Here is a 13,094-nt window from a genome sequence, read left to right as displayed (position 1 = left end):
TTTTTTTTTTTTTTTTTTAATTTGGAGACAATCTTGCTAAGTTGCCCAGGCAGAACTCACATTTGAAATTTTCCTGCCTCAGCCTCCCAGAGTGCTGTGATTATAGGGATGTGCTATCACACCTGGCTAGCATCCTCTTTTAATGATGGCTGTAGAGTCCATTTCTGAGCAGTGAGAATCTAGAGAGGCCCTTTCCCCAAAAACCTGTTATCCACCACACTTCTGTGTGGTGGCAGAGTTTTGCATGCAGTTTTAAGGAGTTGGCAGATGCTAAGTAAGAGTCAGTCCTGTAAGAGTTGCCTGGATAAAATTATTTAAAGGAAGCCTGGGGGAAACCTGTGTTGACATTTGAAGAACTGATCTTCATTCATCTGGAAAATTAATCACAGTAGGACAGCTCATCCCATTACCATGCTGGCTAGATGAGAACGAAGTGTATGTGTGTGGGGTGTGGGGGGCCATGGAACAGGGACACCAGGGTGACACAGCCAAGGTTTAGAAACCTCTTTCTGTGCAGAGTCTTTCGCTGGCCTGGCTCTGCACCAAGATGTGACATGAGCTGCCAAGGGCTAGTGTGACTTTCCCTGGTACATTTCTAGGAGCTATCCTGGCTTTTGCTGACACATTTAGAGCTGTGTTAATAGCCACCGTACCTCTGGGTCACTGTTTACTCAGCTACAATGCCTAGGACTGAACAAAAAACAGTGGTTTTGTGACATTGTTTTATGAAGTATCAGAATTTCAAAAAGAGGCCTCTGTGGTATGGCTGAGGGACCCTGTGGAAGAGAACATCTGCTGTCCACCAGCCTATACCCGAGCAGCCCTGCTCTCGCTTTCCTACAGAACTACCATTCAGGGTAGTATTGATGGGCTGAGGATGTGGCTAAGTTGTAGAGGACTTGCCTATCATGTGCAAGGCCCTGAGTTTCATCCTTAGCACTGTAATAAAAGTAACAATAACAACAGTAAAAATAGATGGAGCTACTTAAACACTGAACTGAATTGAAGCACTGAACTGGATTACCTGTAACTTCTCTTCGGCTCCAGAATCTCATGGTGTCCAGGGAGATTTAAAAGCTGGAAAGGGGACAGCCACATCATGGCAGGCTTGGCCTCCAGACCAGGCGCTTGGCTCTGTGATCTGGGGAAGTTCTGGAGCTGAGTCCCCAGCATGTCAGCCAGGCAGGGATGGAAGTGGGCCTGTGGTCTTTGGGCAGAGGCCAAAGGCCAGATCCTAGAGGCCAGGAGGAAGCTGGTGTCACTGTTGCTAGGTAGGCTTCGGATGTCTTTTAATGACATGCTTTATCCACGAATGCAAACAAGTACCTACAGGATTTATGCCTGCATCTTTCAAGAATGTGTACATTTATTTATTGCAAATGACACACATTTATATCAATGTGCTAATGTTATGTGTATTATAAAACAAGCAAAATAGGTATTTTAAAGATGAGAATAGGTTTTTTTTTTTTTAAAGGCCTACCACCCACTCAGCCATCTTGCACTCCTGCTGTAGTGTCTGCACCCCATCCTGGAGAGCTTGCAGCTGCAGGGAGGAGGCTGGGCACCTAAGTGAGGCTGGTGGGGGTCATCATGGAAGGAAAAGAAGACAGCTGCTCATAAACACAGTCACACCACCTCCCTGCGCTAGTCTTTGCTCAGGAGGATTCTTGGAATTGACTCCTTCTTTTTTTCCTCTCTCTCTCAAATTTAGCCTCATTCTAAGCACTAATATGCACAAAAGTCTCTATACAGCTAGAATCTTCTTCTAATGCCCATCAAAATAAATATAAAGCCATACAAATAGAGCATTTGTCCAGAGACCACTTAAGAATCACCTATTGGTGCCTGCATATGTGAGGGGAACCACTGGTCTATGGCATTGGATTCTAGAACAGATTGGGAGAGCAGGGAGCTCCTGAGCATGATCCTTCCAGAGGTCTTGGCCCCTTATGGACGTGTGTGGGGTGCGCTCTTCCATGTCACCTTGGCTGCAAGCACAGTCATGCTAACAGAATTTGGGGAGAATGGCAGGAGAGAATATGTTTCCTGATGAGAGACTTTGTGTGCACATTGACTGCAGACTGAGTTGGGCTGTAAACTACCTGCTATGTCCAGCCACCATGATTCAGTGCCAGCCCTGCCTACTGCCAAAGCTTCCTATATTGGGCTAGACTAATGCAGACATTCACTAACCCATTCAAGAGATATTTATCATGCATCTGCTCTTTGCCAGGCCCTGCAGTAGGCATTGGAGATGGAAGAGGAATTTATTCTTAGGAATCCCACAGCCTAGTGGGAAAAGTCTGACATTAAACAAGCAAAACAACAGAGAATAGAAAATCAGGTTGTTATAAATATTGTAAAGTAAAATCAAGGAAGGGAGGAGAGGATGACTCTCCTCAATAAGCTGACATTAAACAAGCAAAACAACAGAGAATAGAAAATCCAGGTTGTTATAAATATTGTAAAGTAAAATCAAGGAAGGGAGGAGAGGATGACTCTCCTCAATAGAACAAGTTCAAATCTTTTATATGTATTAGAACATGGCTTTTCCTTCTATGAGTGTGACTGTGCTTACTGACTTCCTCCCACAGAGCAGGCATGGAGGAAGAGGAAAGGTGTCTTGGCAGTGGAGAAACCCAGTGGACAATAGCTTGGCCACATGCTGAAGACTGACAGCGACAGTCATCAGTCGTGTGATAGTATGCGCCCTGCAAATGATGTGAAGGGGTGTACTTTCCCTCTGTGGTTATCTTCCCTTGGACCCAGAATCCCAGCCTGATGTCAGACGAACCCAGGGTGCAAGACCCCTGACTAGAACTCAAACTGCCAATGTGATCAAAATCAAGGAAAGTCAGAGAAACTGTCACAGCCTGGAGGATCCTAAGCACAATGACTTAATGTAGCAGAGGATCCTGGAACAGAAAAAGGGCATCGGGAAAGAACAAAGCATGCAATTTAGTAATAATCATTTAAAAAGAGGTAAAGACCATGCCTATAAGCCTAGCATTGTGGAAGCTGAGGCAGGAGGATCACTGTGAGTTTGAGGCCATCCTGGGCTACATAGCAAGGCTGTGTCTCAGAAACGAAAAAAAAAAGAATAAAAAGAGCTAAAGCGAAAACAGAGGTCATCTCAAATGTCGTCAAGGAGGTGGCATTTGAGCTCAGCCTTGGAGGATGTACTGAATCACATCTAGGTAGGGAAGACCTGGGGCAAGAACCTTCCAGCCAGAGGAAATGGCTGTGTAAAGATCCTGGGCCAGAAACAAGCTTGGGGCATTGAGCACCAATGAGAAGCCCAGCACCAAGTATGAGATAGCAAGGCACAGAGGGCTGGAGGCGAAGTCAGAGGTGGATGGGGACCAGGCTGTGTGAGGCCTTGAGACCATGGGTCCTGGGTATGATGGAAAGGTGTTGAGAGTTTCAAGCAGAGAGTGGCATGAACTAATTTTCATTTAACATCACCCGGGTTTGTGTGGAGAACAAACTAAGGGGTGAGAAAGAAAGCCGAGGTCAGATAGAAGGCCCTTGTGGGAGTGCCGGGGAAACCATGTTAGATTCTTTGGAAGAATGAGAGACCATCTTTCTGGAAATGGAAATGTGGGGTCATTTCATCACCTGTTTCTCCCCCAGATTGTCTCTCCAGGCTGGGAGAGGTGACCAGGACCCCGAATTCCACGGGCTGATTGAGCCAGTTCTAATCCACATGGCGGGAACACTGACAGGTGCACCTGGAAACACAGCTCCCATCTGTAATTCTAGGTGTTTTTCTTTAGTGTTTCCTAACTTATTCTGAAAACAAAAATGTGCACCGAGAGGGTTGCTATAAGCTGTTCTTACTTAATTGGAGCACAGGGTGAGGTTCCTGAGCTATCCACATCTTACCCCTTCCAGAAATTGTGAGTCAAAGCTGTTTCTGAAGTGTAACCAACTTCAAAATACTTTCAGTGAATTTGCTTGTGTCTTATTTCACTACATGTTTTGTCTTTCAAGCTGCCTCAAGTCCTTTGGGAAGGGAATATGGTGCCAATAAAGCAAAATAACTCTTAAAACTCATTAAATAAAATAAATGATTGCAATCTGTGTTTTGTTGTCAAAGTCAGAGCCATGCTTTTTAGCATTGCTGGGCTGAGTAGAGAGAGATTCTGGCCCTGTCTTGTTAGCTTCCCAGCTTATTGCCAGTGTTCGTGTCCCCAGTGTTGGACATTTGCTGTCTTAACGGTGTATCCGTACTTATTCCCAACATGAGTATGTCCGTAAGTCAAGGTTCATAAAGCTGTCTGGGCTCATCCAGTCTCTGTGTTCACTTTCAGAGATTGAGATGGTGATCATGGAGCACAGCAAGCTCTCAGAGTTGGCCGCCAGCACCTCTGTGCAGGAGCAGAATACTACGGACGAGGAGAAGAGCGCTGCTGCCACATGCTCCGACAGCCTGCAGTGGAGCAGGTAGGCTCACGGCCCTGCTGAGCTCGGCCTCAGAGGAGGAGCGGCGCTCACCAAGGAGGTTGAGTGCGGGGTTTGTGCCAGCCAGATGACCTCTCCTGTCTCAGCCGGACCGTGCTGCTTCCCTTCGTCCCCCAGACTCCTCCAATCTCTGGCCACCTGGAGGCACAGCAGCTCCTTTCAGTGGGAATAGAGCTATCACTACTGCTCGTCCCTTGGAAGACCAGTTGGCACAGGACACCACCCCCTTGGAGCAGGTTGCAGCTATGTCCCACCTAAAGGATGTGGGTCCTGCCTTGCCTGGGCTGCTCCTGGGGGGTTGTCCTCTGGAGCCAGGCTTTGGTCTCCCTGCCTTGTTCATCTGGTGCCTCCCACACTACCATCTGCAGGGCTGTTCTTAGGTCTCAGCTAGCATGATCTGTTGTAGCTCTGCCTTTGTCCTCGGCCTGTGAAGCTACATCTTTTCTACCTTGGCACACACATCTCCTGGAACTGTGCTGTGGCATCATCACCTCCAAAAAGGCAACTGCTCCCAAACCTTCTGGTGAACTGCTAGGTAGGGCTTCCTGGCTACAGGGTTGTTTCTTTGCTTATCTAGGAGCCCCACTGTGCAGACCCCAGCTAATTCTTCTAGTGGCTTATGGCTCATTCATTTCCTGAACCAGCATCAGCAGCAATGCCACACCCCCGGCCCCATTCTATTTATTAATTTAACTGAAAGTGAAGAGTTGAAGCCCAGTAATTTCATTCATCCATTCATTCATTTTTGTGGTACTAGTGATTGAACCCATGGCCTTCACACTAAGTTATCCCAAGCCCTTTTTTATTTTGAGACAGGATCTCATCAAGTTGCTAACCTGCCTATACAGGATCAAATATGTGATCCTCTTGCCTCAGCGTGCTGGGATTATGGGCATGAGCCACCACACCCAGCTGAAGCCCTCTACTGTTTCATCTCCACATCTTGTTTCTCTTTTTGCTTAGCAAATGTTTCAGTTTTCTAATAGAGGGGATTAATTTTTGTCAGATATGCAAGAGAACTACTTTTAGTTTTTATTAAATAAAAACATTGGATTATGAATGCTGTGGGCCGTCAGTTTTTGATTTTGTGTAACAACAACAAAAGAGTAACTCCTGAAGCTCTGAAAATTCAGGAAGTCACTCTAAGCACAGAAGGTGAGGATGACCTTTAGATGCCTGGCCCAGCATTAGAGTAGGAATAATTGGGAAAAACCATAGATGATTAACAATGGAAGATGCTTAAGCAAATGCAGGTGTATCTGCTTAATAGAATATTAGCTGCTACTTTGAAGTGAATTCTGTGATGATGTGTTCAGTTTCTCAGGATCTAATACATGGAAACAATCATTAACAAAACACGTTTTGCATAGTACCGTAATACCATCGCTTTGCTAAGAAGAAAAATATCTGTATATTTCCCTTATTCTTTAAGAAGCAAACCAAAATATTTCTTCCCTAAATTTTAGTGAAGAAAAAGGTTTTCTTTGAGTTGATTGAGATTCTTTCTAACTTTGGGTGACTCCAACTGCATCTTTGACCATGTGACTTAGTACTAGAAGCTGTCTTGGGTGTTTTGAGTTAGGCCATCTGTAGGCCTGCCAGGCTTTGGGCCAGATCACTGCCTTTCTCTGAAACTGCATGCCTGGGGCGAGGCTGTCCCAGGTGGAGAGATACTTGGTCACTGATTGTCAGAGACTGTGGTGGTCCTCTGTCCCCTCTGCTTCCCAGTGCTGAGGGGAGCACACAGAGGGTAAAGGAAGATGGCCATTTGTTCTCTAGGATGTAAATTGCATCTTGGCATTGATTGATCCACTTGCCCAAAGAAATAGCATAATAAAAAGTGGAACTATTCTTATATTCCCTGTACATTAGGGGCTCTCTTTGCATTGTATAAATCTGAGCAACTAAAAATGTTCCAAACATTGCTTCTTTTAAAAAGTATGATAATGATGCACATTCAGAAAATGTGAAAAACCTTGAAAAGTATAAAGAAGAAACAGAAGTCTCAGTGATTCCACTATTCCAAGGCAACTATTGCAACCTATCGTTCTCATTCTGTCTTACCTTTTCTCAATGCAGCCTCCTGAGAATTCTGCGTTTCATCTTCCTATTAGCTCACTTCTATCAGTTTTTATTCCTATTTTTCCATCTAATATCAGTTCCAAGCATCTTTTATGCTCTTGGTAAACAAAATGCTTAGTGGCTCCATAACAGCTCATCTAATCTATAAAAGATGCTGTACCCACCCAGTGTTCCCTCTGTTGTTATACTTGGTTATTCACATTATTCCCAAATGAAAATATAATCTCAACTTCAGGTAGCTGGGTTACAAGAAAATATTTGACACTTTATCTTGCTCTCAGGTTTAGAAGAGTTAGCACTGGAAGGTTACAGAAACCCAGATCCACACGTGGCAACACTACACATCTGAAAGGTGGCGGGTGCCTTGCCTTGGCTCCAGAGAAACAGACTGGATGTCAGTGTCCCCTTTAAGAATTTTCTTTTAATTTTTGTGTGTACTGCATTGATTTGGAGTGTTATGACAAGTCCATTTTCACGACTTTTTCTTTGCATTTTTCAATTTAATACTTTTTATTGATGGTTGGTTTATAAAACTCAGAATTCAGAAAAGTATATAAAAGATTATGCAGAGAACAGATCCCCGGTTTCACTTTGCATGGACAGCCAGTGTTATTCATAGCTTGCGGGCCCTGCCAGGGGCTGAATGTGTCCTTGATCACACACAGGTGTGCTCGGCTTTCTTGGCTCCATCCTGGCATCCAGAGGTTTGGTCACGGGATTAGAATTCCCTGCCTTCGGGCCCGATCTGTACATATTGTGTTACCCTTGTGTTGAGGGGTGTTCTGGGCAAGGCCCTGGCCCTGGAAGGGCAGCATTTGGGATATGTGGTTTCTCATATTTGCCACTGCTCTTTAGATCTCATGCACAGAGCATCAGAGATGAGACCTTGCTATCACTTCTTACAGTCAGAGAACGTTAGTCTGAGAAGTTGCTGACCCAAAATGAAATTCTGGAGAAGTGCCTTTGGAATATTAAAAGTAGAAACAGATAGCGGGCTGAGTCTCTTTCGTTCACCTTTGCCCTTGAGATTTCACAGTAGCCCCTCTAGCTTCTAACCTGTCGATCAAATGGGGCCATGGAGAGGGGGTTAGAAATAACTGTCCTGAAGGTTTGCAGCTAAGAGGAGGCAGAATCAGAATGTGAACCCAGGCTGTCTGGCTCTTCGCCCTTGTCCTTAAACTTCTTCGTGCCATTGTTTGTGGCTTGAGTGGTATTGCTGGTCTATTATGGTGCCCTGTTTGCTTCATTCTCTTGTGACACATCACTGTGTGTCATGATGTGCGCTTGTCTATTCCCTGTCTCTGCCAACTGGTGTGGGAATGAATGCCGGGGAACAAGGACATTGTACCATCAATCCCTAGTGTCTGGGACACCTGGTAAATGATTGGTTTTTTGTTTTGTTTTAAAATTTTATTTATTTTGTTATTAGTACATGTTTGTAGTACATAACTTTTACCTTCCTTGTGGAAAACTGGTTCAGGTACATGGTATATCTTAATTCCTTTTGTATCCCCTTTCCGTTCCCTTCCACCTCCTTCACCCATCTCTTGATCCCCTTCATTTTCTTGTACAGGTTTGCGGTACATGATATTTACATTCCTCGTGTGGATTTGGTAACAATACATAACCCATTTTAATTTGTTTCTTTTTTTTTCCTTTTTTCTTTATTGGTACATTTTAGGTGTACAGTACAGTTACATTCATCATTGGGGTCATGTACCTTTACATGATGTATCTTGGTTCTTATTTTTCCCCCATTGCCCTGCCCTCCCTTCACCCACTCCCCCTTCCCTATTTACAGAGACTTTGTTTCCATTTTTTCCCTTTTCTCTTTTTTTCTTTCCCCTTCTTAGCTTTCCCCTACCACTCCCACTTCCCTTGTACCTTTAGACATTTTTTCCTGTTATACAATATCAATTTTACATTTTGATTCTTATTTACACTTTTAGTCTTTCACACCAGAGAAACTATTTGGTATTTACACATGTGTCCTATTTTTTTTTTTCCTTATTGAGTTTATTGGTACATTTTAGGTATACAGTACAGTTACATTCATTATTGGGATCCTGTACCTTTACATGACAGCTCTTGGTTCTCGTTTTTTCCCCTTGTCCCTGCTCTCCCTTCACCCCCTCCTCCTATCCCCATTTACACTTTATTTCCATTTTTTCATTTTCTCATATTTTTTTCTTTTCCCTTATTACCTTTCTGTGTGTCCTATTAATTTCACTTAAGAGTATGGCCTCAATGTGCATCCACTTAGCTATAAATGTCTCTAGTTTCTCATTCTTTATGGCTGAGTTAATACTCCACATCTTCTTTATCCAGTCTCCAGTTCATGGGCAATTAAGCTGTTTCCAAGTTTTGGATATTACAAACTGTGCAGCTATAAGCATGGGTATACATATATCACTGTGGTATGATTCTTTTAATTCTTTTGGGAAGATATCCAGCAGGGGCATAGCTGGGTCAAATGGGACCTCTAATCCTACTTGTTTGAGGTATCTTCATATTGATTTCCACAGTGGTTGCACCAGTCCGTACTCCCACCAACAATGGAGAAGGATTCCTTTCTCCTCACAGTCCTGCCAGCATTTGTTATTGGTTGATTTCTTGAGCAGCCATTCTTTCTGGGGTGAGGTGGAATCTCAGTGTTGTTTTCATCTGTATCTCTTGAAAGACTGGTGATGTTGAACATTTTTTCATATGTTTATTTGCTGCTTTTACTTCTTTGTTTGAGAAATGTCTCTTCATTTCAGATGCCCGTTTTAGAATTGAGTTTATAAATTTGGGGGGATTGATTTTTTTTTAGTTCTGGATAGTAGACCTTTGAGGAACATTTGGCAAAAATTTTTTCCCACATTGTAGGTTGTCTCTTAGTTCTGTTGCTGGTTTCTCTTGCAGTGCAGCTTTTTAAAAAAAATGAGATCCCAGTTGTTGATTCTAGTTCCCATGCTACTAAAGATTTGTTCATAAAGTCTTTTCCTATGCCAATGTCTTCAAGAGTTCCACCTAACTTATCTTCCAGCAAGTTTAGTGTTTCTGTTTTAATATTTATATCTTTAATCTACTTGGATTTAGTTTAGTGCATGGTGAAAGATACAGGTCTAGTATTAATCTTTGGCAGGTTGAAATCCAGTTTTTCAGCACCATTTATTAAAGAGGTGATCTTTCCTCCAGTGAGGATGGTTGGCTCCTTTGTCAAAGATGAGGTATCTGAGTATGTCTGGAATTGTTTCTGCATCTTCTAATCTATTCCACTGATCCTTGGGTCTGTTTCTTTGCCAGTTCCATGCTGTTTTTTATCACAGTAGCTTTGTAGTATAGTTTCGTGTTGGGGATTGTGATATCCCCTGCCATGTCTCTGTTGCCTAGAATTACTTTTGCTATTGTAGGTCTCTTCTAGTTCCAAGTGAATTTTTGGATTGATTTCTCTAGTTCAGTGAAATATACTGTTGGGCTTTCAATTGGGATTGATTGTTAAGTGACTAAGTGACTTGTTCATCTGTCAGTTTCCCCCTGTAGGTAGCTTTCTATGGGCAGAGCCCACCTCTTATTTGTATTAGGGTCCTGGCACCAGGTGCTGGACTCCACACACATGAAGGGCCTTGGAAGACAGACCCACAAGAGGCAAGAGCAGCCGGCACCCCATGGTTGGGGGATGGGAGGGAATGTTCACTTTGTGCCAAGAGGCTCAAGCCCCTTCTCTTTCCAGACCCTTCCTGGATATGGTGTACCACGCTCTGGACAGCCCTGAGGACGATTACCATGCCCTCTTCGTGCTCTGCCTCCTGTATGCCATGTCTCACAACAAAGGTAGGTGTGTTCTCACCTGCTTCTTCCTGTGACCTGATGCCGGCTGATCCCCACCGCTCTGCTGCTTGGAGGGGAAAGAAGAGCCCTTCTTGGGGCCTTTCCTTTCTGGCTGCCGAAGCTGGCCCCGCAGTGCTCCTCTTCCACCTCCTTCCAATTTCTCGGATGCGTTCTTACAGACTGAGGCCACAGGAATTGGTGACTCAGGCAATAAGGGGAAAGGTTAGAGCACTGACTGTCTAACCCACTGTGACTGTCTTCACACTGTGGCTTTCTGTCGATCCCTTGCTTTACGGTTGACTTAGCCAATAACCACTTTCCTAACATCAGAATTGAAATCAGTCAGACTGTAACCTTGGTTTTGCTATTTATACTACTTGGTGTTCCTGCCATGGGTTCAGAACTAAAATAGACTTGGGTAGATTTTGTTAAAGTGTAGGTTTCCTTTCTAAAGAAAGGTGTGGTTCTCTGGCTTCCCCTGTTGAGGCTGTGTGGCCAGAATCCAGCTCATGTGGAGTTGATAGTTGATCAGGATTCGTCATTCCTTCCCTCACTGCTGACTGCGGGGAACAGCCTCTGGTGTTTGCCCCATCTGTCTTGACATGGGTGTGTTCCGGGGCCTCCACATCAGAACCTCATCAAAGAAGAATTGGAATTTCTTCTAGCCCTGCCAAGAATTGGGGGTGGTATAGATGACATGTTATATTGTATCAAGTGACATTTTAGAAGACTTCTCCTAAGTTTATTGAGAAGCTGATGGAGTTGGTTTTTACTAAGACCACCTGTGGCTAGAGACACTAAAACATACCAGTGTGTTTCACACCAGTATTGGCACACACCAGTAATCCCAGCTCCTTAGGAGGCTGAGGCAGGAAGATAAGAAGCTCAAGGCCAGCTTGGGCAACTTACTTAGACTGTGTCTCAAAATAAAATAAAAAGAGAGAAGGATATAGCTCAGGACAAGGGTTCAGTCCTCAATATGACAACAAAATATAACAAAAAATCTACACTCAACATAACTAAGCATTTATTCTTAATCATTAAGTAATCACTAATAAAAACTAAGTCCACTGGTGGCAAGTGAATATAATAAAAGTCTCTCCCACAGCTTCAGCCTTCAGCTCTCCTCCTCAAACGCAGCCCATTCTACCAGTTTCTCATGTGTCTTTTCAAAGATAGCTGTGAAAGCCAAGTAGGAGTATGAGGGAATTTACTGCTACAACTACTCCCTCAGCCGTAAATGTGTCGTGCTGTCTCTTGTTCCCCTCCCATATCCCTCTCATATCATCACACGCCAGCAGGTTGCTTTGCAGCTGTGCAGAATGCCTGATTGACCTTGATCGTGTGTCTGTGTCCCCATTTGTTCTGATATCCTCTTAGCAAATGGCACTGAGACTGTTGGCAGGGCATGTCCTCTGTGGAGGGACCAGCCATGACTCTCTGCTCAGGTATCTACCTATGCTCACAGCATGTCTGAAGACCCAGCCTGAGATGTTTTCTTTTTCTCTTTTTTCCCCTCCCTCAGTGTAGAGGATCAAACGCAGCCCCACAACTTAAGCCTTTTCAAAGAAACATGGCTGGCTCCAGATCCTGCTGGCATTTCCCTCCTCAATCTTATTATCTCCCATGGCTTCTGTAATTGCCTCTAGCACCTGGCTTGATGCCTGGGACACAGGGACCCTCCATTATGGGAGTAAAATTAACTCCATGAAACCTACCAGCTCCTACCTGTGCAGTGTTTACCACCCCTCTAGCCCCACCTCTGTGCCCTCCTCATTGCCACTCCCCAGCCTTAATTCCCCCGTTTGTTTCGGCAGCATCTTGAAACACTGCCCTCCTGTCCTGTAGATATACTCTTCCTACCGTTCTCTTTGGTTAAAATTGCCAACCAAGCTTGAAACTGACACGACCTTCAGCTCTTTCAGGCCTGTGCTCTTTGCTCATCAGATGTCAGTCCTCCTTTTCAGCCTAGCTGAACAGCAGGCTTTAACCTACCCAGTGCGTGTCTCTGAGCCAGGTGCAGGGATGAGAGCCAAGGCACGGGGCATGGTTTTCCAGTGGTCATTATCCCAGGCTAGCACCAGCCACCATACTCCTGGAAGGGTCAGTATACTGCCATTTTATAATCCGTCCTCTGTGGCACTGCCAGAAATCCTTTACAGTAAATCTGCTTTGACCCAGCCTTCCCTGTTCAGAAACCAGTAGAGTCTCCTCTGCTCTGACTTCTACCCTCTTCTCCCTGCCATTTGGGGTATTCACCACCTTTCCAACTTGATCTCATTCCTCTGACTTTCCTTCATAGACCCGTTGCTCCCTTCCAAGGGCCTTCAAATTTTTATGCAGTGACAGAACCTTTTATAGAGATAAACCTTTGGCAGCTGTCATGGTACCCACTGAAGTCTTCAGTCTTCTTTTGGTGCCAGGCAACAGAAACTGCTGTTCATTACCCGAAGCTGAAGAGAAAGCCTATTGCAGGAAGGCCTCTGGGGCAGCCCATAGGATCCGAGAGATTGCTAAAAAGCCTAGCGGGACCTTTAGCCAACCAGATCCAGGGACCAACCAACTCTGAGTACCTCAGCCTTCCCTCGATGGCTCTGATTTGGTTCCAGTAAACCCAAGGCTGGGAGTTTGTCTCTATTCCAGTTGCAAATTCTTGGGTAGGATTCCAGCTTGGTGATGTCTAACTCTGGAAAAGTACAGACTTGGTCCTGAGGGCTCAGCCCTGTGTGTTT

General features: G+C 44.5%; 1 protein-coding gene across 1 annotated transcript in view; it reads left to right on the top strand.

The window, feature by feature from the left end:
* The window catches only part of Clec16a (C-type lectin domain containing 16A), a 213,138-nt gene that overhangs the window by 66,197 nt on the left and 133,847 nt on the right, over positions 1 to 13,094 (top strand). The window contains exons 12-13 of the mRNA XM_010610069.2: positions 4,317 to 4,449; positions 10,265 to 10,365. Coding sequence (XP_010608371.1) covers positions 4,317 to 4,449; positions 10,265 to 10,365 — 234 coding nt within the window. The remainder of the gene's footprint in view (positions 1 to 4,316; positions 4,450 to 10,264; positions 10,366 to 13,094) is intronic.

Source organism: Fukomys damarensis, unplaced genomic scaffold (genome assembly GCF_012274545.1).
Source record: "Fukomys damarensis isolate Sample0158 unplaced genomic scaffold, DMR_v1.0_HiC HiC_scaffold_34, whole genome shotgun sequence".
Classification (NCBI taxonomy): domain Eukaryota; kingdom Metazoa; phylum Chordata; class Mammalia; order Rodentia; family Bathyergidae; genus Fukomys; species Fukomys damarensis.
Note: the sequence above shows the minus strand (reverse complement) of the source record. Positions and strands in the feature narration are given on the sequence as shown.